The sequence below is a fragment of the Micropterus salmoides genome, unplaced genomic scaffold (assembly GCF_014851395.1).
Source record: "Micropterus salmoides isolate LMB-PRFRI ecotype aquatic unplaced genomic scaffold, ASM1485139v1 Ms_hic_scaffold_18, whole genome shotgun sequence".
NCBI lineage: Eukaryota > Metazoa > Chordata > Actinopteri > Centrarchiformes > Centrarchidae > Micropterus > Micropterus salmoides.
This window is the reverse complement of record NW_024040928.1, coordinates 4811843-4838172: the sequence shown is the minus strand read 5'-3', so window position 1 is coordinate 4838172 and position 26330 is coordinate 4811843. Positions and strand designations below refer to the sequence as shown.

General features: G+C 41.8%; 1 protein-coding gene across 1 annotated transcript in view; it reads right to left on the bottom strand.

Annotated features, from left to right (window-relative positions):
* Window positions 1–8610: 8610 nt before the first annotated feature.
* The window catches only part of lrfn2b (leucine rich repeat and fibronectin type III domain containing 2b), a 158002-nt gene continuing 140282 nt past the window's right edge, over window positions 8611–26330 (bottom strand). Inside the window, exons 5-6 of the mRNA XM_038727542.1 lie at window positions 23173–24569; window positions 8611–11654 (exon numbers count right to left, since the gene is read on the bottom strand). Of these exons, the coding sequence (XP_038583470.1) occupies window positions 10685–11654; window positions 23173–24548 (2346 nt within the window). The 5' untranslated portion in view covers window positions 24549–24569 and the 3' untranslated portion in view covers window positions 8611–10684. The remainder of the gene's footprint in view (window positions 11655–23172; window positions 24570–26330) is intronic.

Genomic DNA, 26330 nt, shown 5'->3' with positions numbered 1-26330 from the left:
CAGATACTGTACATGCAGCTTTGCGCATAGCACACTTACACACACATACAGTCACATGCACACATGCTTGCATACATGCATGTATTGCACATATAGTATACAGTAAACACACAGACAATACACATATACAGTATATGAGATCAGAAAACGTGTATAGTTTTGGATGGCGATAACAAATATACTGTACTTTATTTACTAAATAATTCATCAAAACAGTTGTTTATTAGTTCTTGGCTCTCATTTATGTAGGTTTGGACATTCTTTTGAATCAGTAAGACTAATACTGTACTCACACACGTCAGTTTCAACATTGTTTCCCCCCAAGCTATCAGACTTTTAAACTCAAATTCATCCTCAGCACTGCTCCATAGAATATATTTCTGTATACCATTTTATGATTGCTTTGGTATTACTGTATATTGTCTGCTATGTAGCAGAAGGAAGTTACAAACTTAATTTCACTTTACAACCTGTTGTAATTTGACAGATATACCTACCTTCTACCAAGTTTAATCTGGAAACAAGTTGACACTGACAGGATGATAGTTCAGTGTTTAGTTCTCGCTAGCTTTTCAAAAATCGAAGCGAGAAAACTACTAAAAACTTGCTTTGTTCTTGCTTTGTTTGTTTGTCCGCCATCTTGACCAGTTTTCGTAAGCTGCCACAGCCGCCCTGGTTTATGGGTAATAGGCAGCATCACATCACTATTGATGCTGCCTTCAAAACCGGCCGTTATGGCCTCGCTGTCCTGTTAGACACCTTCTGAGACAGCAGTTTAGCCCGTTTCGAACACAGCCACAAGTGTCCCTGTAACCATAGTAACTCACTCTCACTCCTGCCTGCATGCGCATGGTGCGAGAGGAGAGGGAGAGGCGCTGACTGAGATTACTCTGAACAGCATGCAGGGTAATAAATTTGCCACCAATTTAACAACTTTTGTAAGGGGGCATAACACATTGAACTTGTAGTAGAGAACAAGAGATTTTAATATTTTGATCCAAATTATTGCTAGGCACAATTCAGTAGTCACTGGATTCTGGTAAGGACTTGATAACAACTTGTCGCCACCTGGTGAAAATAACAAAGGTTTTGCCTGCTCAGATCAATGTTAATGGAGAAACCGGGGCTGGGTTAAATGTGCAATGTTTGCTGAATTTTTACTCATCACTTGTTGAAAATATTTATTTCTTAAACTGCAAATCTTGGAAATTGGCCATGGCACCATGACTCGAGAGCTGTGGAGCCGATTTGAATACGGTATTCGAAAAAGCACATAGTGGGCTTTCACAAACATTTATTTTGTACAAATATTTAAATGATTTGATTTCTGGAGGAAAAATAAACACATCAAATAAAAGCGTGCAGGTCTGGACTCAAATATTGTAAAACAAAACAAATGTGTTCAGTCATGTAAAGTCTGTTCATCTTTCTGGTTAAGACAGGATTGCACTTCAGTGCCAGAGCTGCAATTACAGGGAGTACAGAAATGTCCAGTAGGGAATAGCAAGATATAACAAGCAAAATACAAGAAAATAAAACAAGGTTATCATGGAGCATATAAAAATATAAACAACTGTACAAAATCAAATAAAATACAAGTCTTTAATAAAGTGTCAGTATGTCTGAGTGAGAGAAAAAGTCCTGAGTCTAGTGGTGTCTACTGATCCAGTGGTTACAGAATCAGCTGTAGCTCATCCAGCTTGTTCTGTGACCCAGCTAGCACTTCTGGAAACACTGATCCAAAGCTGTGATACCAAGTAGTCAGGTGAAGTAAGTGCAGAAACAGAAAAACAGGAGCTTGTGTTAACCTCAAACACTGCACTCCAGTCTAAACCGGTATTATACAGATACACTGTTGTGTAGCAAGCACTCAAGACTTTCACTCACCTTTGTCCACAGTGAAGTGACCAATAAATGTGATTTGATTTGGTGCATGACTATGTTTCTCTGTTGCTGTGTACTCGGGGCTATTATGACTTGGAGGATAATGATGATGATGATGCTCAGATGACAACAACAACCACTGCAGGCAAGAATTACCTGTAGTCTAGGCTATAAATCCATCATTCCTCACAGTAGCCATATACTGCACTGGTAATGCCGATCAGAAACAGCCGGTCTTCACTGTTATCCAGCTCCTCTGGCAGACACATATGACAACAGAGCATTTTGCTCTCTAAGTGACTTGACTGTTTAAGCTTTTCTATTTCCCATTTTGAGTATCATATTTGATGTTGCCCTTTCAATTTCATCTTTACAAGCTTTCAGTTTGAGCATTTCCATTTAAGCTTTCGCATTTTAAAGGTTCAGTGTGTAGTATGTAGGAGGATCTATTGACAGAAACACATAACTATGTTTTCAGTGGTGTATAAAGAGACCTTACAGAATGAACCGTTGTGTGTTTGTTACCTTAGAATGAGCCATGTCTATCTACATACACGGTGTGATCTCTTACATGGTCGCCATGTTGCGCGGCACTTGTTTCTACAGTAGATCCAATTGGACAAATGGCTCTTCAGAGCGCGTTTCATCACTGCATTGAATACGTACGACGGAGAAGAAGAAGAAGAAGAAGAAGTAACGTTAGTAGTAGTCGACAGGTTTATAAAAAGTAAGAAAAGAAGTAAAATGTGGACAAATGGAGGCCCATACATATTATTTAGCACAAGAGCCGACAGTGTAGTGTAGTAAAGTAATAAACTTTGTAATTAGATCATTATATGATGATAATTTTCTGTTTGGACTTTTGATTTAAATTACGACCAAAAATCCTCCTTAAGTGCACAATGGAAGCCTGGATGAAACAAATGTCCATGTGTGACAAAGTAATGTCAACTGATAGTCCACTTACTAGCTTTTTTAAGCATTTGACTGTACCACATGGTGTCCATCAGTGAATGGAGCTGACCCAGATGTCCAGAAAGATGTCATTTTTATTAACTTGTCTTTCTGTGAAGATAATGTGCCGATGATTATATTGTCCACATAAGATAATAACAACCCCTCATGTTAATCTTTCAAAATGGATCACACAATTACAGTTTCATTATGCAAAAGACTCCCTAAAACAGGCTGGACAGTGTAGTTTTTATCAAACATCTCTCATCAGGACAGTGTATGTTCACGGTGATGAAGCAAAATATCACCCAGTGCAGCAGTGCGGCTCACTGATGGGTTTTAACAGTTTCTGGACAACACTGGAGAGAGTTGATAAAAATGTTGATACACGGACATCACCTTCAGTTATTATCATGGCCTCAGAGCAATATGTTTAACGAGCAGCAGTGGGTCCTGATTGCCTGGTCTATTTCTAATTTAAATAGCTTTTTATTTGCCCCGGGGTTGTCTCAGCTTACACACAGGCCGCCCTACCCTATTGGTGTCAGGTTTCAGAATCTGAACCCAAAAGCAGACCAGAGACAGATGAGGTGACAATTGATGGAGGTTGTTTGGGCTGTATGTCGCCTGAAAGGAATGCCTGCAGACATGTATCAGGTGTCTGTAAAGTAAAGTGAAAGGAAAAGAATTTTAAGTAGGGTGTTAACCGGTGTTATAATTATGTACATTTTTGTTGCACATATCACACAAATGAAATACAGCATGTTAATTAGTTGGTAGGTGTTCTTTTTAACTTTGGACAGATGCTAGCTGTTTCCCCCTGCTCCCAGTCTTTATGCTAAGCTAGGCTAACCGCCGGGAGTAGCACCCGTCTCCCTCAAACCCCCTAGGACAACCGAACATATTTGGTAGAAAAAAACAGTAAAACAATCAACCAAACCCTTGCAAACATCATCACAGTTTGCAGACCCACTTCCTGATTCTTCTTTGACCTACTGTTCTCACTGTAGCTGTGCACCCTCACTGTTTCCCTGTGCAGTTAGGGATTATTAGCAACATTTCAGGTGCACTCACATTCAGTTTGACATCAGGGGTTTAGATAATCTGGATAAACTGTTGGTTTGTTTCTCACCTGTCTGATAGTCACACTGCTCATGTTCGAACGCCGCTGTGTTCCCAAATCTCAACTATTAACTTAGTAAGCACACATTTATTTTAATTACAAAACACTGTCAGTGAATTGACACGTCAGTTATAATAAACTAGAACAGTTTTTTTAGTGGAGGTCTGCACACTGTAACAAATAAGAAAATGAAGTTCTTCCTACTTAACACAAGGTTTGAACTCGTGATGTAAACAAAATATTGGGAAAATCTGACATACAAGCACAAAAGCAAATCCAATGAAATCAAGCGAGCAACAGTCTCATGTAGTCATAAGTCAGTGAACCTTTGCATTTTTTAGGTAATTTATGCATTGTTATCTGTCAGACATGTGCTTCTGATGCTATGACAGACAGTACATCCTAAAAACAACACTAAGAAAGAAACTGTATATTCTCATTTTTGGGGGGCTAAATACTAGGCTTTTCATTGATGCTGAGGACAAACAAAAGGACAGTGAAACTGTGTCAGTTACAAACCTCTGCAGTATTCCTTTTAAATTGCAGAGTGGTCGTTTTCCTCTTTACCTGTGGCGGCTTTACAGATGCCGAGGACCTCGCTCTCAGGCCAGTTAACAGCTCATCATGTTGAGTGACAGGTGCCGGGGCAGAAAAACTAAACCAATGGTGTGGAAGGGTCAGAGCTGCAGTTTGAAGCTTTAAACCCATTTAAGTCAGGAGAGACTTAACTGAGCGAACAACAAAAATATACACTGACAGGTGATACATTGAATGAGAATGTGAAAAGCCATTTGGCGATAAGACCCCTTCATGACAACAAGGTATTTAAATTAATGCAGAGGCATAGAAATCCCCCAGATGAATTGTGTGGTGGTGTGATGAGGGGATGACGACGATTCTGGGGATCTGGATGAGATGGAGGAGCGCCACAGTGGTTCATACTGAAATGACAGCTTTCAGCAGAGGAGTGAACAGATTTAAATTGTGATAGAGACTTCATGATTGGCTGAGCTGATTGTGGTGAAAGGTGATTTGAAAATGAGGTATGAACGCCCATAGTCAGCAGTGAGAGAGAGACAGAGAGAGAGACAGAGAGAGAGAGAGAGAGAGAGAAGGACTTCCTGGTTGAATGCCGAGCTTATACCTGGGTTTATGCCTGAAGCAAGAGGTTAACAGCAGTCCCACCATAGATATGATACCTACATTGTTTGGATTTATAGTTCAGAGTGATATTTAGCTTGATGATAAGTTTTTGGTAATTGGCTCCTGGTCTGTGTGAGCAACATTTCTAAACATCGAGCTATATTCTTTTGTCCAGGGAGCACATTCTTGATATGAATTGACCTGCTTTTCACTGGGTCACCATGTAAGGGTCCATTATAGGGCGTCAAGATATTATAACATCAAGATGGGCACTGGGTAGGCTGTGGTAACAGAATCTGCTGCTCAGGATACGTGAAGCCTTCAGGTCAAAACACTGACCTTTTCTTGTAATTTAGTAGGAATCAAGTGGTCTGCATTTGGTACCTGGAACCCAGTTTTAAGATGACCTTCCAGGTGGCTCTTTAAATATGGCCACGTTTATGCTTGCACACACGGCCCCTGATGCTCAAATGACGCTCAGATTGACCTGTATTGTGAGCCTTTAGGTTTTGTTGCTTTGATTTATTGCATACATTTTTATTATATTATTTGTGTGACTTTCAGTAGAGGGTGACATGAGAGTGGATTTTCACTCCTGTGTCATCCCAACACCACAAAAATACCCTATCCCGGAAGAATGATTACTGTGATCCTGTGACCCACAGGATTCCAGAAAAAATGCAACAGTTATTTTATTTCAGCTCCTCAGAGAGTCCTTTGCCATGAAGTACCATGTTGAACTTCCAGTGACCAGTACGAGGGAGTGTGAGAGCGATAACACCAAATTTAACACACCTGCTCCCCATTCACACCTGAGACCTTGTAACACTAACGAGTCACATGACACCGGGCAGGGAAAATAGCTAATTGGGCCCAATTTTGACATTTTCACTTGTACTCACTTTTGTTGCCAGTGGTTTAGACATTAATGGCTGTGTGATGGGTTATTTTGAGGGGACAGCAAATTTACACTGTCCAAGCTGTACACTCACTACTTTTCATCAGTGTTGTCACATTAAAAGATATAATGAAATATTTACAAAATTGTAAGGGGTGTACTCACTTTTGTGAGATACTGTATTACTCAACTGCTTCAATCATAGAGGAAATGCTCTGACATCACATGGCTGTCTCATTAGGATTTTAGTTTTATCATAGTAGCAAAAACAACAATTAGACCACACAAACATCTTGTACAGCTCCAGGTAAGAAATGTGCACACATTGAAGCTGCTGCTTCTCATCTGCTATTGTTCAACCACCGCACATATTACAACTGGAGCATGGTACGAAAAAGAAATCAAATATACAGAGACACTGTACACACGCAGTCATATTAGAAATATCACAAAAAAGTCATTCAGACAACATGTGAATGACAGCATGAGTGTATACACTGGACTAAACTGTCTCATGAGTCAGTTCAGAAGAAACATGCAACACCTGACATTAAAAGCAAACAACTTTGTGTTGTTCAATAGAAACTTTTTGGGCAATCAACTTTCATTAAATAAGTTCATTATTACATATCCTTATTAAACCCTCATTAAACCCATACATCCTCCAGGTGGATGAATTCTATGAGCACTGACCAGTGTATGAGGAGAACAAGGAAGAATTTAGTTTCTAAAATATGATGTCAGCCATTAGAAAAGTGTATCCGTACAAAATGACTGAAAGCACAATCTCAAAACCACTTCCTGGACTTTTTGAAAGATGTTAGTAACTCACAACCTTGATTAACAAAATAATAGATTCATTAACTGTGCCTGTAAATTTTAAGATACTGACCAATAAACTTTTAAACTAGCTACTTCCCCTAAAATAAATATAAAGGTAAATTCTGGTTTTATACAACTTGGCTCTGAAGGAAATATGGCAAGAGAGCTGCTGTGGTTGTTGACAAGGTTCTGTGGTTTGTACCTTCACTGTAATCCACAAGGACATCCCAATTTGATCTGCGTTTTATTGGGGTTATCTACTAAATGAGAAACCTCTCCGTAACACTTAGGTGTCCTCACACAGGTTTCATGTCCTGCTGGTGATGGTGGACTGGTTACTTCACATACAGATCAGAATCACGCTAGTGGCGTGACAGGGAATGATGAGGAAAACTGCAGTACATAGCGACCTAGGTTCAAGGACATGAAATACCACATGATAGGCTATAAAGTTATATAATTGTTACTCAGCTTTTTTATTTAATCATAGTGTTTCCTTGAAGCCCAATAATAAATGTTCTGTGTCCCAGTACTTGTGCGAGGGTGTTTTTAACCTGTCTGATTGTCTGACTGCCTGTGTTTCTTGCACTGACAAATATCACAGTGGCCATGCCCCCCCCTCAGTTTGGCCTTATGCCCTTAAAAAGATGATGTGCCCTGCAGCCACAGTGGCCTTGATGACTATGCTGTTTTCTCCAGCCTGGTATCATCAAAAGTCATTTGGTGTGGTATTCCCATGCATTTTTTATTTTTCACGTGTCATTTCACGCCGTTTAGACTGCAATGACTTTTATTGTGCAGAAACAGCATGCCATTTTACGCCTACTGTCACAGGTAAAATCAGCGTGTGTGGGATACAAATAGCCATGAAAGTACGACACTAAGGTGGGGGAGGGGTGGTCGGGTTGATATTGAGTTGGTCCCGGCATTCAGTTCTTGAATGAAACATTATGTTTGGTTTTTATTTATTCCGTAAGTTACCATTCTACATCGTCACTAACGTTAGCTACATAGCGTTAGCGTTAGTTATAAGGTTACGTTACGTTACATTACGTAAGTTACCATGCTACATCGTTGCTAACGTTAGCTACATAGCGTTAACAACGTTAAAATTTAAGTTGCTTGCTAGCTAACAATGCTAGCATTGACATCCCCCCGATGTACTTTACTGCTAACCTTAACCATCATTAATTAAATATGCATGTCGACCGGTTATGCCTCGTGCAGACTACACAACTTTCAGCACCAGCCAATGACCGATGGCCTGTTCACTCTACACAACTTGCTGTCTTGTGACAGGAGTCTTGAAATCGCTGTGGTGTTCACACTACGTGACTAATTGGTGACTGGGGGTCACACACAACGCGAGCTGACAAGGACCCGACGTCTGGTCTCCAAACCACGTTTGGGCAAGAAAACACACATGAAATGTGAAACGGGAAATGACGCGACACCACACATGAAACAGCTGTTGTTTGTCATTATAAGATAGCAATTATAAAGACAAAGAATGTGGGTGAAAGAATGCATTAGCATGCGCAGGTAGCAGGGATGGTCTGAGCTACAGAGAGCTGGAGGGAGGAAAAAGTGTCTTGCAGTAAAAAAGTAGCTGCCTGCTCTCATTGGCTGGATGTGGATTTGAGTCGGCCGACTCCTCCATATTTGGCATGCTAGATCGGCGATGTGTCAGAAATGTGTTGGGGAGCCGTTTTAATGCGTCGTTGAGTAGTTCACACATAACGACTGGTGACCGCCGATTGACTGCTGATTTACCCCTGATCACAGCCTTACGGTCACTGAGTGACAAATCGGGCTAAAAATTATGTAGTGTGAACTAGGCTTTAACCCTACAGCTGCACAGCTAGGGTCAACCTCCTTTGTGTTGCTTAAGTCTATAGGGACTGAACAACGTGAAATGACAAACGAAAACTTTAAAATGCGTTGACATGGCACGCTGAAATGTCCTTGTGGTGGCATGCTATTTATTTGCCATTCCATGATATCACATTGGCTCTCTCCTCTGCCTGTTTTTAAATGCTAGTGTCGTTTGTTGAGATTCTGAATTCTTACTGGGCAACTTCAAGTGAAACACTGCGCATATAACCAGTGGGCTGTCAACTTAGAGCCTGGTATGAACCGCTGGAAAACCAGACTATTTATGAAGATAGTTTAAGTTTAAGCTGCCCAAACAAGAGCGAGAGAGATGTGTCGATAATGTAAGTAATGTCTGGATCCGGTCAGGTCTCTCTGTCGTCCAGGCGCTGTCTCTCCCTCCTCTTCTCCTGCAGTCCTCATGCATTAGTTCCTGTTGTTGACTGCGTAGCTGCTGTGGCTACTTTGACATACATGTATTTGACATTTGGTGTTTAAATTCGCTGTGTGCCGAGGTGTGAAACGTTCTCAACATTTATTGGTGTTAATAACTATCGTATAAGTTATCCTGGCCATTCAAATTAATACAATAACATGAATGTCACACACTTTTAGTGTGATGTCATTATATAGACTGACCTGTCAGAGAACCCAAGTGAGCGTCCATGATGAATGGTTGTGATTACTGACTGGCATTAACACATTAGAAAACTAAAATCATCCTTAATCCTTAAAATAAGATCCATAATTTCTGTGAAAATGATTGTCTTTTTTATTTTGACAGCCTTCCGGCACTGGCATTTGGACGTGGTGCCCCCAAACTACTACAACACCAAAGGTCGAGTGGCCGAGCCCCTAAAATGATGAAATTCCAGGACGCCTGTTTGGCTTTCTTATGGTGATGTGGCCAGATCAAGAACAATGACTTTGGTGAATACAGTGTTATTAGTACAGATATAAAGAAATAAGACTCAAATTGTAATAAACCAGAATCATCCTGATTTTGCCATAGTATCCAATATTGCCTTGAATGTGGCAATTCAGAGAGCTGGGAGAAAGTGTTTGGATTTGGGTTGTTATCCTGTTTTGAAACAAAACAGAAAGTGCATCTTTCAAAAATGACTTTGAAATGACAATAACTCTGAAAAAACTGGACCTAACAAATGTACAATGTACACTAACTAACTAACCAGGCCTACTTGCCTTGGAACTGCACCAGTTTCCTCCTCAATAATTTGGCATTTTAGTCTTTACATACAGTACAACCATAGTTTAAGAGATGATGGGTTTTATAATCTATGCAGTCACATAAAATTTGATTTGCTTAGCATACAGAATTATTGAGTGACCCCTCAAATATATACTCTGTATAGAAAGTACATATATTTACATACAACTCTGTCAATAAATCTAATCTAATGAGTCAAAGTATCACATCTACCTATAAATACTGCACCATTCAGTCAGAGAAGGTTAAACTGCATCAGTAGGTAACTGAGGATGAATTTACAGTAGAAGGTTTTATAGTGTAACCACTGGCCAGGTCTTGCTCTTGTGGCAAGACAGAGACCAGTAATGAGTCATTTGTGTTTGACCAGCAAAATAAAAAATATAAAACTTTAAATTCATTACATACTTATTTGTACGAATTTATACAGGATAATCACAGTCCATGGGCATGGTCACATATTTCTGTAACTGCTGTCATTTCCATTCTGATCTTGGTGGCTGATCAGCCATTTCAATCCATCTCTGTACAAAGTGTGAGACAATACAATCCACAGGTATTATTCCTAAAGTCTGTATTTGGCTATAACTTTGAAAACCACTTGTCCTGCCTCACTTGAGTCAGAGCAGTGGAGTGGAAGGGATGGGAATGAGTGTGCTTCATGCAGGACAAAGGCTCTTAGACCAGCAGGTCTGTCTTGGCATGGCTGTTGGCTGTCCATTTGGGCAGGGTTTAACAGCGTGACAGCCCTCCATCTTTCCTAGACAGTACTCTCCATTACCCAGTCTGCACTGTCTATTGTCCCCTTGCTCCCTCCTGTATCCCCCTCCTCCTCACACTGCAGCAGCATGCCATTTACAGACATGCTCCTCTTAGTCCAGATACTACTAATCCTGCGTGGTTTGTTGCACAGCTGAGCGGCCCCGGTGCCTGTTACATCTCCCATGTCAAAGGACTGGCTCCTTTTCGGCTTGGAGTCCAGAGGTAGCATGAGGAGCCGGCTGAGGCTGGAGTCCAGCGTCCGGCCTAGCAGTGGCTCCCTGTCTGTGTGGAGTTTTGCTGTCACCATCCCAGTGCTACTGGAAGCTCCCGGGTCGCGGCCCTGGGTCCCCCGCAGATCCAGCGAGGTGAAAGCCCCGAGGAGGTGGTCCAGGTTGGACCGGGGCTTGGATGGAGCTGAACTCCAAATGTTGGCAAGTGTGCTGTTGGGGCTGTAAGAGTCCCCGGCCATGGAGCCTGAAGAAGAAGAAGAAGAGGTAAGACTACTCTGGAGGGAGCCACACTTGAACTCCACCACCTCATCCTGCAGAGTCACTTTGGCTTTGACGTTTGGCTCAGGCTGAGGCTGAGACTGGAGCATAAGAAGTCCATTTTGCCCGAGTCGACCCCCGTTGGTCTGACAGTGTGTATCACTGACACTGGTCAGCTTCCCAACCGGGGGTTCAGTATCTGCAGCTTTGTAGCGTAGCATGAGGATGACAATAAACACGAGCAGAGTGGCCACAATGATGCCCCCCACCACGAGGATCATGGTGCCTCCCAGAAGCTGGCTGGGCAGAGACTGGCACTGAGGGTAGTCATCCAGCGTGAAGAAATGGGTGCAGCCCACAACGTTGGTGGCCGTGAGCGTGGTGGCCGTGTCATCCCAGGCGGCCAGCACACACAGGTCATAGCGGGTCCCCGACACCAGATTTGTCACCAAGAAAGCTTTGCTGGAGGCCGGGATCATCCTTAACAAAGACAAAGAAAAACAATTAAGAGCTGCAGGTTAATTACTGCATTAAGATAAAGAGGTTGTAGTAGTAGTATCTCACTCACAGAGACAGCTGTGAAAACCTTGAAGAGTGATATAGTAAATACTATAAATGATTGAGCCATCAGCATCTGAGGATACACATGTAATTTCAGCACATGGAGATTTAAGAAACCGCAGGAGTAGGTAATGCAAGCTCTATTCACCATTCAATATTTCATTAAAGCACCAAGAGCAAGGAATTCCATTTCCATTCCCTTGAGTTTCCCTCCACTGCGGTTGCAGCTTTAACAGACAGCCAACAGTAATTGGCTTTATCTCTCAGAGCCATCTGTCTTGCTGCAGTGAACAGAGGGTCCATTTCAAATTGGAGCTCTGGAGCAATGATAAATAAATAAGTAAAAAAACCCAGGAAAGGCAAGAAAGGCTGAAGAGTGAGCACATTTTTTATGGGGGCCAATCCAAGATAAATTTGGACCTGTGGGAACTGTCAGGAGTCCTTGTGGTAGGAACAACAACACAAGGGAGTGTGTCAGGCGTTGGGGTATTAAGCTCTGGAGAGCTGTAATGCTGTAGGCACAGGTATGAGTGTGTGTGTGCGCTGAGGAAGAAATGTTCTTTCCTGCTTTAACAACTACCATCATAATGTTGAGGTGTGTACTGCTGCAGTTACACTCTTGCCTGCTGTTGATATGGTATTACTCATTCATTTCCAGACCCACAGATCCACCTGCAGGGATTCACATCAGTCATGAACCTGATTGTTTATCCTTTAGATAGACCCCAGGTAGAAATGCACAATAAAGCTGAAAGAAACATGTATGTTATCTCAGAGTATTAAGATGATTATGATGGGCAAGATACTGAACGCCGAATTGCCCCTGGCGGCTGTTTGTATGAATGTGTGTGAATGTTAGTTTCTGTTTGAGGCTCAGTATATGAATGAATGAATGTGAGTGAATGGTGAATGCAGATGTAATGTAAAAGCGCTTTGAGTGGTCGAAAAGACTAGAAAGGCGCTATACAAGTACGGAGCATTTACATTTATATAAGTACCCATGTAATAATATAGCAATGACTGCTGAGTAGTAGTTGCGTAATCCTAGCCAAAGTAACGGTGATGAGAAACTGATGTGGAAGACACAGACAAACGATGTCATCCTGCAGATTGGGTTATCAGATTATGCTGCATGCGAGGCAAATTGTAACTCCGAAACCAACTTTTGAACCTGGAAAAAAATTATGAACCCCAACTTCATGAGAAGCAGCTGAATGACATCACACAACTATGGCACACATTGTAAATGATAAACCACAAACTGAAAGGCAACATAAAGCAGATTTGCTATGATTAATTAAACCTGTTCTGCAAGTAAATTGATACAGAAATACGTTGCCAATTTTATTACAGGTACACCAAGGGCAAATGCTCTGTATAGCGCCTTGTAAATGCTCAGACCGTTCTCATGTCAGGGCGTCCAATACCAATGCTTTCAGAAAGAGTGACAAAACGTAGTTATTTGACGCTAAAGGTACCCTTCAGTACCTAGCGACAGCTAGATTGTTAACTACGTTCGTGTTAAAGGTGTTGAAGCCCCCTACCCTTACCATACCCATCAGAAATGTTAGTAACTAAACCCAAGTCACTGACTTTATGCATGTCGACCAGCTAACCCTCCAGCAGGTAGTCAGTCAGTTATGATGCATTGAGATGAGATGCTCTGTATAGCACCTTTTTACACTTCATCACATTTACCCATTCACACACAGATGGAGCTCAATGTCCTGCCCAAGGACACTTTGACATACCACCTGGAGGAGCTGGGCATTGAACCCACAATCTTCCAATTAGCGGGCAACCCGCGCTACCTCCTGAGCCACAGCCGACCAATTGTGTGCAACTTGTCAGTTTGGTCACAGTCAGCCATGTTTTTTCGTCATGTCGTCATGAACCATCATGCACCTGGAGCTTGGATCTTGAGGTTGACTTCTGACCTCAAGGTGCAACTGGGAAATTCGAGTACCAAGCAGTCTTGAACGCAGCATTAGAAAACACTAATATGGGTAATTTTAAGGCAACGAGAACAAGCATATTTCGTCATGAGGTTTGGAATACCTTTTGAGTTAACATGCAGCATGCAGAAATGTGTCACATGACATCCTCTGACACAAGTATGAGACCCCACATTTGTTTACACATTGTGACCGGCCAATGTATCTGACATTCTTCTCAAAAGGGACCTTTATCTGACATGCAACAAAGATCATAGACGTGTCCAGAACCAAAAGCATCAAAACCTCAGTGTTTGCCTTATCCCAATTAGTCACCACAGCTCAAACAAAAGAAGCTGTTTTCCAATAAAAAGTTCTACTTCTCCCACAACTTATGCTACAGTTCATTACACCATTATAATTGGGATTGGGAGCGAAATTCTTTAGCCTAGTTATGCCTTTGCTGTGCGCTGTTCACTCCTCTGTCTGGGTCTAATTGATTTCAGGTTGTCTGCATAGACTGGTTAATTCATTTTAATTCATAGGAATAAAGCCCAAGTCCAGAGAAACCTATGCCCATGCTTATCGGGGGAGATAAAAGTTTTTTCCCGCCCCTTCAGGCGGCAATTTGTCGAATGGCCTGCTCAACTCCCGATGATGGCGTGAGGCCATTGCATTAATCAGAGTGAAAGCGGGGAAATGAGAGAAAAGAAGTGTGGGAGAGGGTACGGAGGAGGAGATAGGCTCTTGGCTTAGGCTTCTTTAAGCTTTGCTAGAGATTTGTCAGTTTCAGTTTTAATATTCTGCGTATTTTCTCAGTTCAAAGAAAGAGCTGACAAAACAAATAAATCATTACTCCGGGCTGCATCTTTCCTGTCCACAAACATTAAACTATTTCATGGCTCTCGATTTGTTTTTTGGCTGCAAAGAATCACTGAAACCTCATTCAGTATCTGTATAGATTTCTCATGGCTTTTTCCTCTGGACAAATACAGACAAGGTCATGCCAAATGGTCTCCTGCCCCATCGATTCAGCCTAAACATTGGGGTGCTGCTGGGAAATTTGATTATGCTTACATAACAAAAATCCCTAATGGCCTCTCACTGAGTGCTCCTCACTCTCAGACTCTGCAGCTGTATTGTAGAGGATTAAATGGGCTGTGACATGTGTCTGTGTCTTTGTCTGTACCCTTGAATATCTCCTGGGTGTAATAAAACATCCCCTCCATCTAACTGTAATGGATGAATGCATTAGGAAGACAGAGGTGTGCTGAAAATGGTGCCACCTTAGGCCTGTGGCTTGTGTTCCAGTGTTTGTTTGAAACTCAGCATAGTTCATGTAAGTAGGAATAAAGCCCAAGTCCAGAGAAACCTATGCCCATGCAGTGTTCTGCAGCCAACACTGAAGAGAGCCATCAGTAAGCTCTCATGAAAGAGAATCGTGGCATAGATATGAGTACAGAGTATCTAACATGGAGGGAAAAGTCCTGAATTCAATATTTTGCATAAGTATAATAAACAGAATGCACTTAAGTAAAAATACTAGTTTTGCAGATTATATTATTATAGTAATAAATTATTATTACTAATGCATTCATATGGAGCAGCATTTTAATGATTGAGCTACTTAAAACTACTTTGTATACATTTAGGTAGTTTAATCTATAAGATGATAAACTAACAATATGTTTTGTGTAGAGAATCTTAATCGTCAATGTGACTAGAAACTATAGCTTTCAGATAAATGTACTGGACTAAAAAGTACAATATAGCACATTAAAATGTATGGTAGAAGCAGCAAAACATGGAAATATCTCAAAATATGGAGGTATCTCAAATTTGTATTTAAGTACAGTACTTAAAGTAAACGTATTCAGTTGCCTCCAACTACTGGTAGAACCTCAAATCCCCTTTGTAAAGGCAGATGTGTTTACTGCGCAGTCCTTTCTTTTACAGGACAGCACAAACTATGTGAAGGTGCTGACTGAGAATGTGAAGATTTGATGATGTCGTTGAACTCTTTGATGGTGTGAAGAGTTCATTCTTGATCCACTTATGCTCCTCTGACCCGACGCTGGCAAACCAAAATGACACCTTCTCATTTGCAGCCTAAAAAATTTACATGTTTCCTTGACATCTAACACATAAAATGTGTCTCAAACTTTCTGTAATGCAGTGAGGTGAGTGTCTGAAAGGGGCTTGAGAAAGGCACCTCCTTCCTTTTGCTTTTTGAATTAACCTTACTTTTCTTTGCACATTCTCATATATAACCATACACTGGAGATATATACTATATAACATATATATAATATATACAATATAACATATTCACTGTACACTCACCTAAAGGATTATTAGGAACACCATACTAATACTGTGTTTGACCCCCTTTCGCCTTCAGAACTGCCTTAATTCTACGTGGCATTGATTCAACAAGGTGCTGAAAGCATTCTTTAGAAATGTTGGCCCATATTGATAGGATAGCATCTTGCAGTTGATGGAGATTTGTGGGATGCACATCCAGGGCACGAAGCTCCCGTTCCACCACATCCCAAAGATGCTCTGTTGGGTTGAGATCTGGTGACTGTGGGGGCCATTTTAGTACAGTGAACTCATTGTCATGTTCAAGAAACCAATTTGAAATGATTGGAGCTTTGTGACATGGTGCATTATCCTGCTGGAAGTAGCCATCAGAGGATGGGTACATGGTGGCCATAAAGGGATGGACATGGTCAGAAACAATGCTCAGGTAGGCCGTGGCATTTAAATGATGCCCAATTGGCACTAAGGGGCCTAAAGTGTGCCAAGAAAACATCCCCCACACCATTACACCACCACCACCAGCCTGCACAGTGGTAACAAGGCATGATGGATCCATGTTCTCATTCTGTTTACGCCAAATTCTGACTCTACCATCTGAATGTCTCAACAGAAATCGAGACTCATCAGACCAGGCAACATTTTTCCAGTCTTCAACTGTCCAATTTTGGTGAGCTCTTGCAAACTGTAGCCTCTTTTTCCTATTTGTAGTGGAGATGAGTGGTACCCGGTGGGGTCTTCTGCTGTTGTAGCCCATCCGCCTCAAGGTCGTGCGTGTTGTGGCTTCACAAATGCTTTGCTGCATACCTCGGTTGTAACGAGCGGTTATTTCAGTCAAAGTTGCTCTTCTATCAGCTTGAATCAGTCGGCCCATTCTCCTCTGACCTCTAGCATCAACAAGGCATTTTCGCCCACAGGACTGCCGCATACTGGATGTTTTTCCCTTTTCACACCATTCTTTGTAAACCCTAGAAATGGTTGTGCGTGAAAATCCCAGTAACTGAGCAGATTGTGAAATACCCAGACCGGCCCGTCTGGCACCAACAACCATGCCACGCTCAAAATTGCTTAAATCACCTTTCCTTCCCATTCTGACATTCAGTTTGGAGTTCAGGAGATTGTCTTGACCAGGACCACACCCCTAAATGCATTGAAGCAACTGCCATGTGATTGGTTGATTAGATAATTGCATTAATGAGAAATTGAACAGGTGTTCCTAATAATCCTTTAGGTGAGTGTATATGCCAATGATGACATTTTAATATATTTTCTATGTTTTTGCAAATGGTATATATATGCTCAGTGTATATTGTATGTTTGTCGTGGGTAATAATGGCAAGGGTTGTTTGACAAGTAATTTAATAAATGATCCTCCATAATGGCAAAACAACTGAATATCTTGTTCTTTAGCTTTCAACCAAACAACATAGTCTTCATTAGCAGAAGGAGTTGGCTCAGTTGTCTAGACTTTCCAAGAAGGGTCTAGAATTAACTTTTAGTCTCAACCTTTATTTTACACACAGTATAGTCAGTGTTCCCAAAGTAAAATGTTTTAGTATCTCCAGGAAAAGCGAGTAAGAGGACATTGAGTTGTTTTGTTAACTGCTGTTTCCAAGGTCAAGGATGAACTTGCAAGTTCCAAGAAAGAACGACAGCAGCAGTCATTTTAGCAAGTGTTTATGTTCAAGTAACACAGTAACACAGCCAGAGAAAAAGAGGAAGTCTTGTAATGTTGGTAGAGAGATGGTAAAAGGAGAAGGTCAGTGTGGACGGAAGGGTCAACAAAACATCAAACTTTACATGGCGCACTGTTTGCTTCCCAGACCCAGTCATTTTTTGTGTTTAAGCCTAATCAAACCTTAACCTTAGAGATCAGAAAACACTTCCAGGAGGCAGTTAAAATCAGTATATTTTGTAGCTTAATTTGGACGACTTCTTGGATTTCCAAGGTTAGTAGTAAGGAAACAAAGCTAAGTATTGTGCTGACTTAATATACAGTGGGTACGGAAAGTATTCAGACCCCTTTAAATTTTTCACTCTTTGTTTCATTGCAGCCATTTTCCAAAAATCAAAAAAGTTCATTTTATTTCTCAGTAATGTACACTCAGCACCCCATCTTGACAGAAAAAAACAGAAATGTGGAAATTTTTGCAAATTTATTAAAAAAGAAAAACTGAAATATCACATGGTCAGAAGTATTCAGACCCTTTGCCGTGACACTCATATTTAACTCAGGTGCTGTCTATTTCTTCTGATCATCCTTGAGATGGTTCTACACCTTCATTTGAGTCCAGCTGTGTTTGATTATACTGATTGGACTTGATTAGGAAAGCCACACACCTGTCTATATAAGACCTTACAGCTCACAGTGCATGTCAGAGCAAATGAGAATCATGAGGTCAAAGGAACTGCCTGAAGAGCTCAGAGACAGAATTGTGGCAAGGCACAGATCTGGCCAAGGTTACAAAAAAATTTCTGCTGCAGTTAAGGTTCCTAAGAGCACAGTGGCCTCCATAATCCTCAAATGGAGGACGTTTGGGACGACCAGAACCCTTCCTAGAGCTGGCCGCCCGGCCAAACTGAGCTATCGGGGAAGAAGAGCCTTGGTGAGAGAGGTAAAGAAGAACCCAAAGGTCACTGTGGCTGAGCTCCAGAGATGCAGTCGGGAGATGGGAGAAAGTTGTAGTAAGTCAACCATCACTGCAGCAATCCACCAGTCGGGGCTTTATGGCAGAGTGGCCCGACGGAAGCCTCTCCTCAGTGCAAGACACATGAAAGCCCGCATGGAGTTTGCTAAAAAACACCTGAAGGACTCCAAGATGGTGATAAATAAGATCCTCTGGTCTGATGAGACCAAGATAGAACTTTTTGGCCTTAATTCTAAGCGGTATGTGTGGAGAAAACCAGGCACTGCTCATCACCTGTCCAATACAGTCTCAACAGTGAAGCATGGTGGTGGCAGCATCATGCTGTGGGGGTGATTTTCAGCTGCAGGGACAGGACGACTGGTTGCAATCGAGGGAAAGATGAATGCGGCCAAGTACAGGGATATCCTGGACGAAAACCTTTTCCAGAGTGCTCTGGACCTCAGACTGGGCCGAAGGTTTACCTTCCAACAAGACAATGACCCTAAGCACACCGCTAAAATAACGAAGGAGTGGCTTCACAACAACTCCGTGGCTGTTCTTGAATGGCCCAGCCAGAGCCCTGACTTAAACCCAATTGAGCATCTCTGGAGAGACCTGAAAATGGCTGTCCACCAACGTTTACCATCCAACCTGACAGAACTGGAGAGGATCTGCAAGGAGGAATGGCAGAGGATACCCAAATCCAGATGTGAAAAACTGAGCAAAGGGTCTGAATACTTATGACCATGTGATATTTCAGTTTTTCTTTTTTAATAAATTTGCAAAAATTTCTACAATTCTGTTTTTTTCTGTCAAGATGGGGTGCTGAGTGTACATTACTGAGAAATAAAATGAACTTTTTTGATTTTTGGAAAATGGCTGCAATGAAACAAAGAGTGAAAAATTTAAAGGGGTCTGAATACTTTCCGTACCCACTGTATATACACTTTACCCAGTAGATACTTCTAGGCTGTTACTGAAGTTGTTATTCTAACTTTAACTTCTACTTGAGTACTTGTTACTGTAAAATAATATGACTTTTACTTGAGTGCGTGGCTACTCTTCCAACCTCATTTCTTCAAATTTGGAACATCTCAGAAAGTACACTTTTCAGGAATTTAAAAAAGACTTCTTTTCAGCCTGACAACAGCCTTTTCTATTTTAAATAGGTTCTCTGGAACATTCACATCCACCCATCCTACATAAAGGATCATGTGCAAACCTTTAGTTCAGGTAACAATGTGCAAATTGTGGAAACTGGAGCAGTGATAACATTGTCCTCCAACTCCAGTGTTTGGAGAGGAAACAGCTGACAACTCTTACCTGCTGTGCACAACAGCAGGATAGCTGAAATGATTAAGTTGCCAGGATCCCTTGAATCCCACCAGCTACAGGCCTATTTCCAAACTTCCATTCATATCTAAACTTTTACAGACTTGTCTCCACTCACCTTTCCTGTATTCAGCTCGGCTTCCATGAATCTATTGGTGAAACATTTCTGGCTGCTTTCAGAACAATGCACAGCACAGAGAATGTCCCTGTTAAGGCAGAAAACCATACTCTCATGGCAGCCCGAAAGTTCTGTTTTAATTTTAAGTTTTTTCTGACTTTCTCCCCTTTCCACATCGCCTGACTGCCTCATCCGTTGACACGTCGGTTCCTACTTCCTACTATCAGCCCTGCAGTGACCTTCCCTGCTCACCTGTTTCTTCTCTCCCTCATAAGGGTACATACTCACCATATATATGATTCACTTTTCTGTTTCTGGCCAGTTCATTCTAGTTGCCTTTTTGGTTTTTGCAGTCGATTTTCTGTTACCTGGACCTTTATCTGCCCACCTGCCAGTGTCCCTGCCTGCCTACCGGTCTTTCTGTCTGTACCTGACTGTAAGTTACTTCACCAAATAAATGACTGCAGTTATCCCGATGCCTCCCTGGTCTGTGGGTACTTTCCTGTGTGGAACCTTTAATCAAAGAACCAGATATTTTAGGTGCTTTAGCTGACACCTAATGTTGTCAATGGAGAAAATGCCCCACCCCCCCACCGGTTCATTGTATTTTCATAATGCAACATCCAACCCAAACCATCACAAATGACAGCTACAAAAATGATTTATATGGGTGTTTACAGATCTCTGATTTCAGTGGTTAAGGTTTGGTCAGGTTTAAGGTATCTGTATGCTAACACAGAATCTGGCAATTTTAGCAACTTCTGAAAGAGACAATGTGACAATAACACCCTCTGTGGGAGGTGAGAAAGTGTGCAAGTTTTGAACTTCTTTCTCTTTTTCGTACTTCACACAACAAATTGCAGTACCATAATCTTCTCATTTGTACTATTCTAGTCTAGTTCTCACTATCTGTGCATGGCAACTTCGGTATGGTGACGGTTTAGGGAATAAACTATGGGTTAAGGTAATGATAGTATTAAATATTAAAACACAACTTGCATTTGTTTGCATTGAGAAAGTCAGACACACTACACACCCATCCATCACCCTGACCTCCACACTCTTACTGTCCACCTCTTTCCATAAAGAACACACTATTTCCAGCGCTGGACGTTAACAGTGAAGCGCGGAATCGTTATAATATCATTCCAACTAGATGTCCTTGTCAGGTAATTATAATCGTGCAGTAGGTCGTTGTAGCCATTTGAACAAATGATCAATGCTGTCATTTTTCAGTTGAGGACAGTCTCAGGCAGCTCTAATTCTTCACTATGAACTAATTCCACTGTATAATTGTCTGCTCTGTTCTAGTAGCATTATATGAAACTTGTCACCTGTTAAAATGAGGGGAGACCCTAGATAGTGTTCAGATTGAAGCCACACATAAATGAAGAGAGGCTGGAGGATCTTCTGGGAACGTATTACAAGCAGATGTAATTTGCAATGGAGCATAAAGAATTGATTGGAAGTGCCAGCGGACCATTTTAATTTATTTCACTGTTGCCACCTGAGTTTCCTTCTCCCATAGTCCAAAATGTGACGGTACACTCATTTTTCAATTCAGTTTGGATTTTAGACATCCAATTTTTGTATAAAAAGTAGCACACTCTGCAAACCTCGATTTGCATGTTTGAACAGATTATAATGAGGAACGGACTAATTAATATTTGCAGAACAAAATAGCATCTATTATATATTCTTAATATTGATTCTTGAAAATGTTTTATGCAAGAACACAAGTACATGAAAAGGTGGCCACAGCCCTGAGGCTACAGCTCTAAACATCTTGCTCTTCACAGTTTTGAGTTAAGTAACTAATTTAAATGGCATTAAGGAATTGGATTTTTTTTCCTGGCTGTTTTCACATTCGTTTTAGAGGCTGTGGCGGTCGAGCACAAGTCTCATCTAATACAGTTCATCCCCATCAAATGCAGCTGCCTCCTGAGCTTAGACATTCCCCTGGTTCTGGACTGCTGAGCATAATTGAGCCCAGCACAGCACCGTGCTTTGTGAGGGAGACATCAGATGATGAAAAGGTTATGAAGAAGGGAAAATACTTATTTTTGCTGCTTTTAGACATTTTGACGGACAATACAGATATTGGATGATGGATGAACTCCTTGGTGCCCATATCAGTGTGAAATATTACAGAAAACTCTGCAATACACTGATTTCACTGGGAAGTCTTGTTATGTGATTCTGTAAACAGACATCATTCAATGATTAAGTGCTTGTTTGAATGTTTCAATGTATCTGTTGTTCAGATTAGATGCTTCTTCAAAACACAGCATTCTGTAGATTAACCATTCAGATGCCATTGCTTTTCCCCTGTGTGCCATTCAATCCTCATCTTTAGGTAATAAAGATAAAAGATAAAATTAGTGTTGCACAATTATTGAAAAAATATTGGCACTGACATAAAACGGCACTGGTGTGATTTCAAATTAGACAGAAAGCTGTTTTACACAGTGTTCAAAACATTAGCATTTCTGCTGGTCCAAATGTCTCGTACGTTTAGGTGAAACAACACATTATCGGCATATCCGATGAATAAACTGAATTATTTGGCCGGTTGGGGGGCAGCTGAACAAGCTGAAAACACATTATCTTCTGGAGTTATTATGCCGGACATCTTACCAAACTATTCTCCACATCCAGTAGACACAATATTGGGTTTCACTTAGAATCTTGTATCTGGCCACCTTATGACTCGCCCAGTAATCACTCTCGTGGCCCATCTGATTTGTTCTCCATCAGCTTCTGAGAAAAATATCTGATTTTTTAGACTACATGTTCCACTATGTTCTCCGGCCATTTACTGAATCTGTTGTTGTGTACAGTGGGTGTCTTGGTGACAGCTTTGTAGTGTGTTTTGCACTTTTTCTGCCAATTTTCCAGTTCTGCCTTGTTGTTTGTGGGTTCATTACTACACAAGGAGACACAGTACATTTCAGCAGTTAGACCCATTGGTAATCTAAAAATATTGAGTGCAGATTTAAATGAACCCAGTCATCTATATTTCACCTACTGTATATATATATATAAGAATTGCCACAGAAACTGTGCCTAAACTTCAAGTTTACTAAACTATGCTAAAAAATGCTTACCTGTAGATCAGAACTTCATCATCAGAGCAGTTGTATTGGAGCTGGTACATTTTCACCGTGGGAGCTGACTTGCTTACTGTCCACTTGACCAGCACTGAAACAGCTGTCACCTCGGAGACAGTAACAGTCCTCTCAGGTTGGCTCTTGGGAGCCCCCTTGCTGATCCTGGTGGTCCCTGTGATATCTGAAAGGCGTGACTTTGGCAGGACTGGCTGCCCGGTGCCGTTGCTGAGGTGGGGGAGCTGGACAATGGACACCTCCACGGAGGCGGTGGACTCCCCAGCTACATTAGCGGCAATGCAGGTGAAGGTGCCGTAGTCCTTGGAGGTCGTGATGGTGATGCTCAGGGTTCCGTTGTTGTACACTGCGGTTCGGGAGGAGTTGCCAAGCAGACGATCATCAGGGGAAATCCAGTGGATGGTAGGAGAAGGGTCTCCAGTTGCTTCGCACCGTAGGCTAGCCGTCTGGCCCTCCAAGACCAGCATTCTGTGGGTGTGCTGGGTAATGAGAGGTGGCTGACACACGAACTCCTCCTCCCTAACATTCCAAAAGTAACGACCCTTTAGGGCAGGAGGGGAGGCACAAGTCTCCAGGTCGTCGTCTCTCTCAAGCCTCCGCAGCCACAGTAACTCACAGTTGCAGTGCAATGGGTTCCCGCCTAGACTTAGGGACAGCTGTGGAGCATAGGGTGTGGTCAGGATCATTGAGTCCTGGGCACGGGCAAAGATAGGGTCTGGGGGTAGCTTCTGCAAGCGATTCGAGGTCAGGTCCAATCTTGCCAGCCTTTCCAGGTCAGTGAAGGTGCCCTCTGGAATAAAGTCCAACAGATTATGGTCCAGACTTAGCTGGTGCAGGTTTATCATCTGGCGGACTGAATTCCAGGGTAGAGACATCAGGTTGTTGTACGAGAGATCTAGATCCTCCAAGGCAGGTGCCAGGTCCTCAAAGGCCTTGTCATTGATGCTTCCCAGCTGGTTGTTGTTCACGATGAGGTGCTGCAGGTTGACCAAGCCTCGCAAGTCATCAGGGCCTAGCTCCGTCAAGCGGTTGTTGTCCAGATGAAGCGAGCGCAGTGTTTCCAAATCACCAAAGGAGAAGGGCTGAATGTAGCTGATGGTGTTCCTGGAGAGGGTCAGGTCCACCAGGTCGGTCATATTGGCAAAGTCCTGCTGTGTAATGCGGAGGATGTAGTTGCCTCCCAGACGGAGCTCCACAGTGCCTCGGTCTATGTCTGGAGGCACGAAAAGAAGACCTTTGGAGGGACACAATGTCCCCAGGGACTCTGACAGATTCTGGCATACACAGTACTTTGGGCAGGCATGGCCGATCATCACTGTGGCTCCCAGGATGAGCAGGCAGCAGATGATGTGGTCCATGGTAGACTCATACAAAGGAACCTGTGTGAGAAAAATAAAAATAAAGACAGACGATTTATGATAATCTTCATAAACTTTCTCATCTTTCAAGCTTTAGTATCAATTCAACCGGGGCCCTCTGACAGACCACAGAAGGCCCTCAGGTACAAAAGGTGTTCAAAAATCTGAGATGGAGCCACATGCCCAACTAAATCCTACCAGAAATGATCAAAATGTTGAAATAATTCCCCCAAATTCTCTGTTAAATGGGATCAGTTTAACACTTCGTTTGAAATCTTTACTTGAAGCCCACAGGAATCATTGCACTTTCATCTTATCTTACAATTTCCTGAGGCAGACTTATAGGGGGTGTGTGCTGTGAGTCTGAACAGCCCAAACGTTAAGCCTGAACACTTTATTCAGAGTTTAACATGAAACAAAGGACACCTGAAAGGTCGTTACTATGGACAGTTTATATAATATTTATATTTCTCTGCTTCGTTTTCTCTTCCAAATATTTTTCTCTAAAATTGGATGTTTGTTTCCAACCTGTCAGATTATTTGACTACTTCAGTTTCTTGCACAATCAAACTCACTTTTAGTGATGTCAGCATGTTCTACAATGGTTGCGTTCTACACCTGTGCAAAGTATTCGGAAGCTATTAGTCACCTGGTAGCCAAACAGCTGATAGTAAAGCGTCACTGAAGTGTGACTTCAGTGCTCTGTCTGAACTAACGCAATCAGCTATTATACAATAACCATGTTTCTATGGGATTTAAAAAGCATCGGGGCATTGACATTACACAAAATATAAAGTGTCTTGTCAATGGAACACATCGTCTGTTTCTATTATGTACTATCTAGGTCTCGCTGTGACCTAGGTCCATTTCTCCTGGTGGATTGAGAACTCAGGTGTACATAATGGTGTAATCATAATGTTGTAGATCTGAGAATATACCACAGTAACTCAGGTCCAGAGCATTAGACAGAAGGCACTCAGACACAAGATATGAGCTGTAACTGAGGGCCGCCGGGGGGACTGTGGTGATAAGTAGTATTTTTATGGGATGCTAATAAATTTACATATCTCAATGGTCAAATAAAATGGAGCCTCTAGTGTGACCAACTGATGCAGTCTCCCCCGTGTTACCCTTTATTATTACCACGGAGACACCTGAAATTTTATTTGTACACTGTAAATGTGATGATCTCTCTAATCAAACAAATTCTAAACAACTCAGACAGCCAACAGCTTAAAATAGAAAGGATTCCAAACAAAATCAGTATACCACCGTGCACATTTGCATCATGTCATGCACAGTGTCATTACACAATATTGTTTTTCATATATACGAACAAACATGCAGATAAACAGCATGAATGCTTTCCAATATAAACTGAGATTATCCCTCTTTCCTTGCTGGCTCACACCCACACATGTATGCACACATCTACATCTGTACAGTGCACATACACTCACACATGGCTGCGCACACCCACACTCACATGTCCAAACACACACCACTGCATCGTCAAATATTGTCATGTTTGCACTGGGTTGCATCTCACTTCTTTTCACTTTCAACAGAGCACAAGGTTTTCTGCCACACAAAGATGTGTTCTTATGATATGATAGAGGTGTTAAGGGTCGTAATAATGAGGAATAGTTCAGTGTACCAGCTGGCCTTTATTTGTTTGTGCTTAAAAGTTGTAAAATTGATAATAATGCATAGACAAGAAATGAAAATACAGTTAAATACCGAAAATGTGCTTTTTTATTGAATGTGCAATGAGGTTAGCTC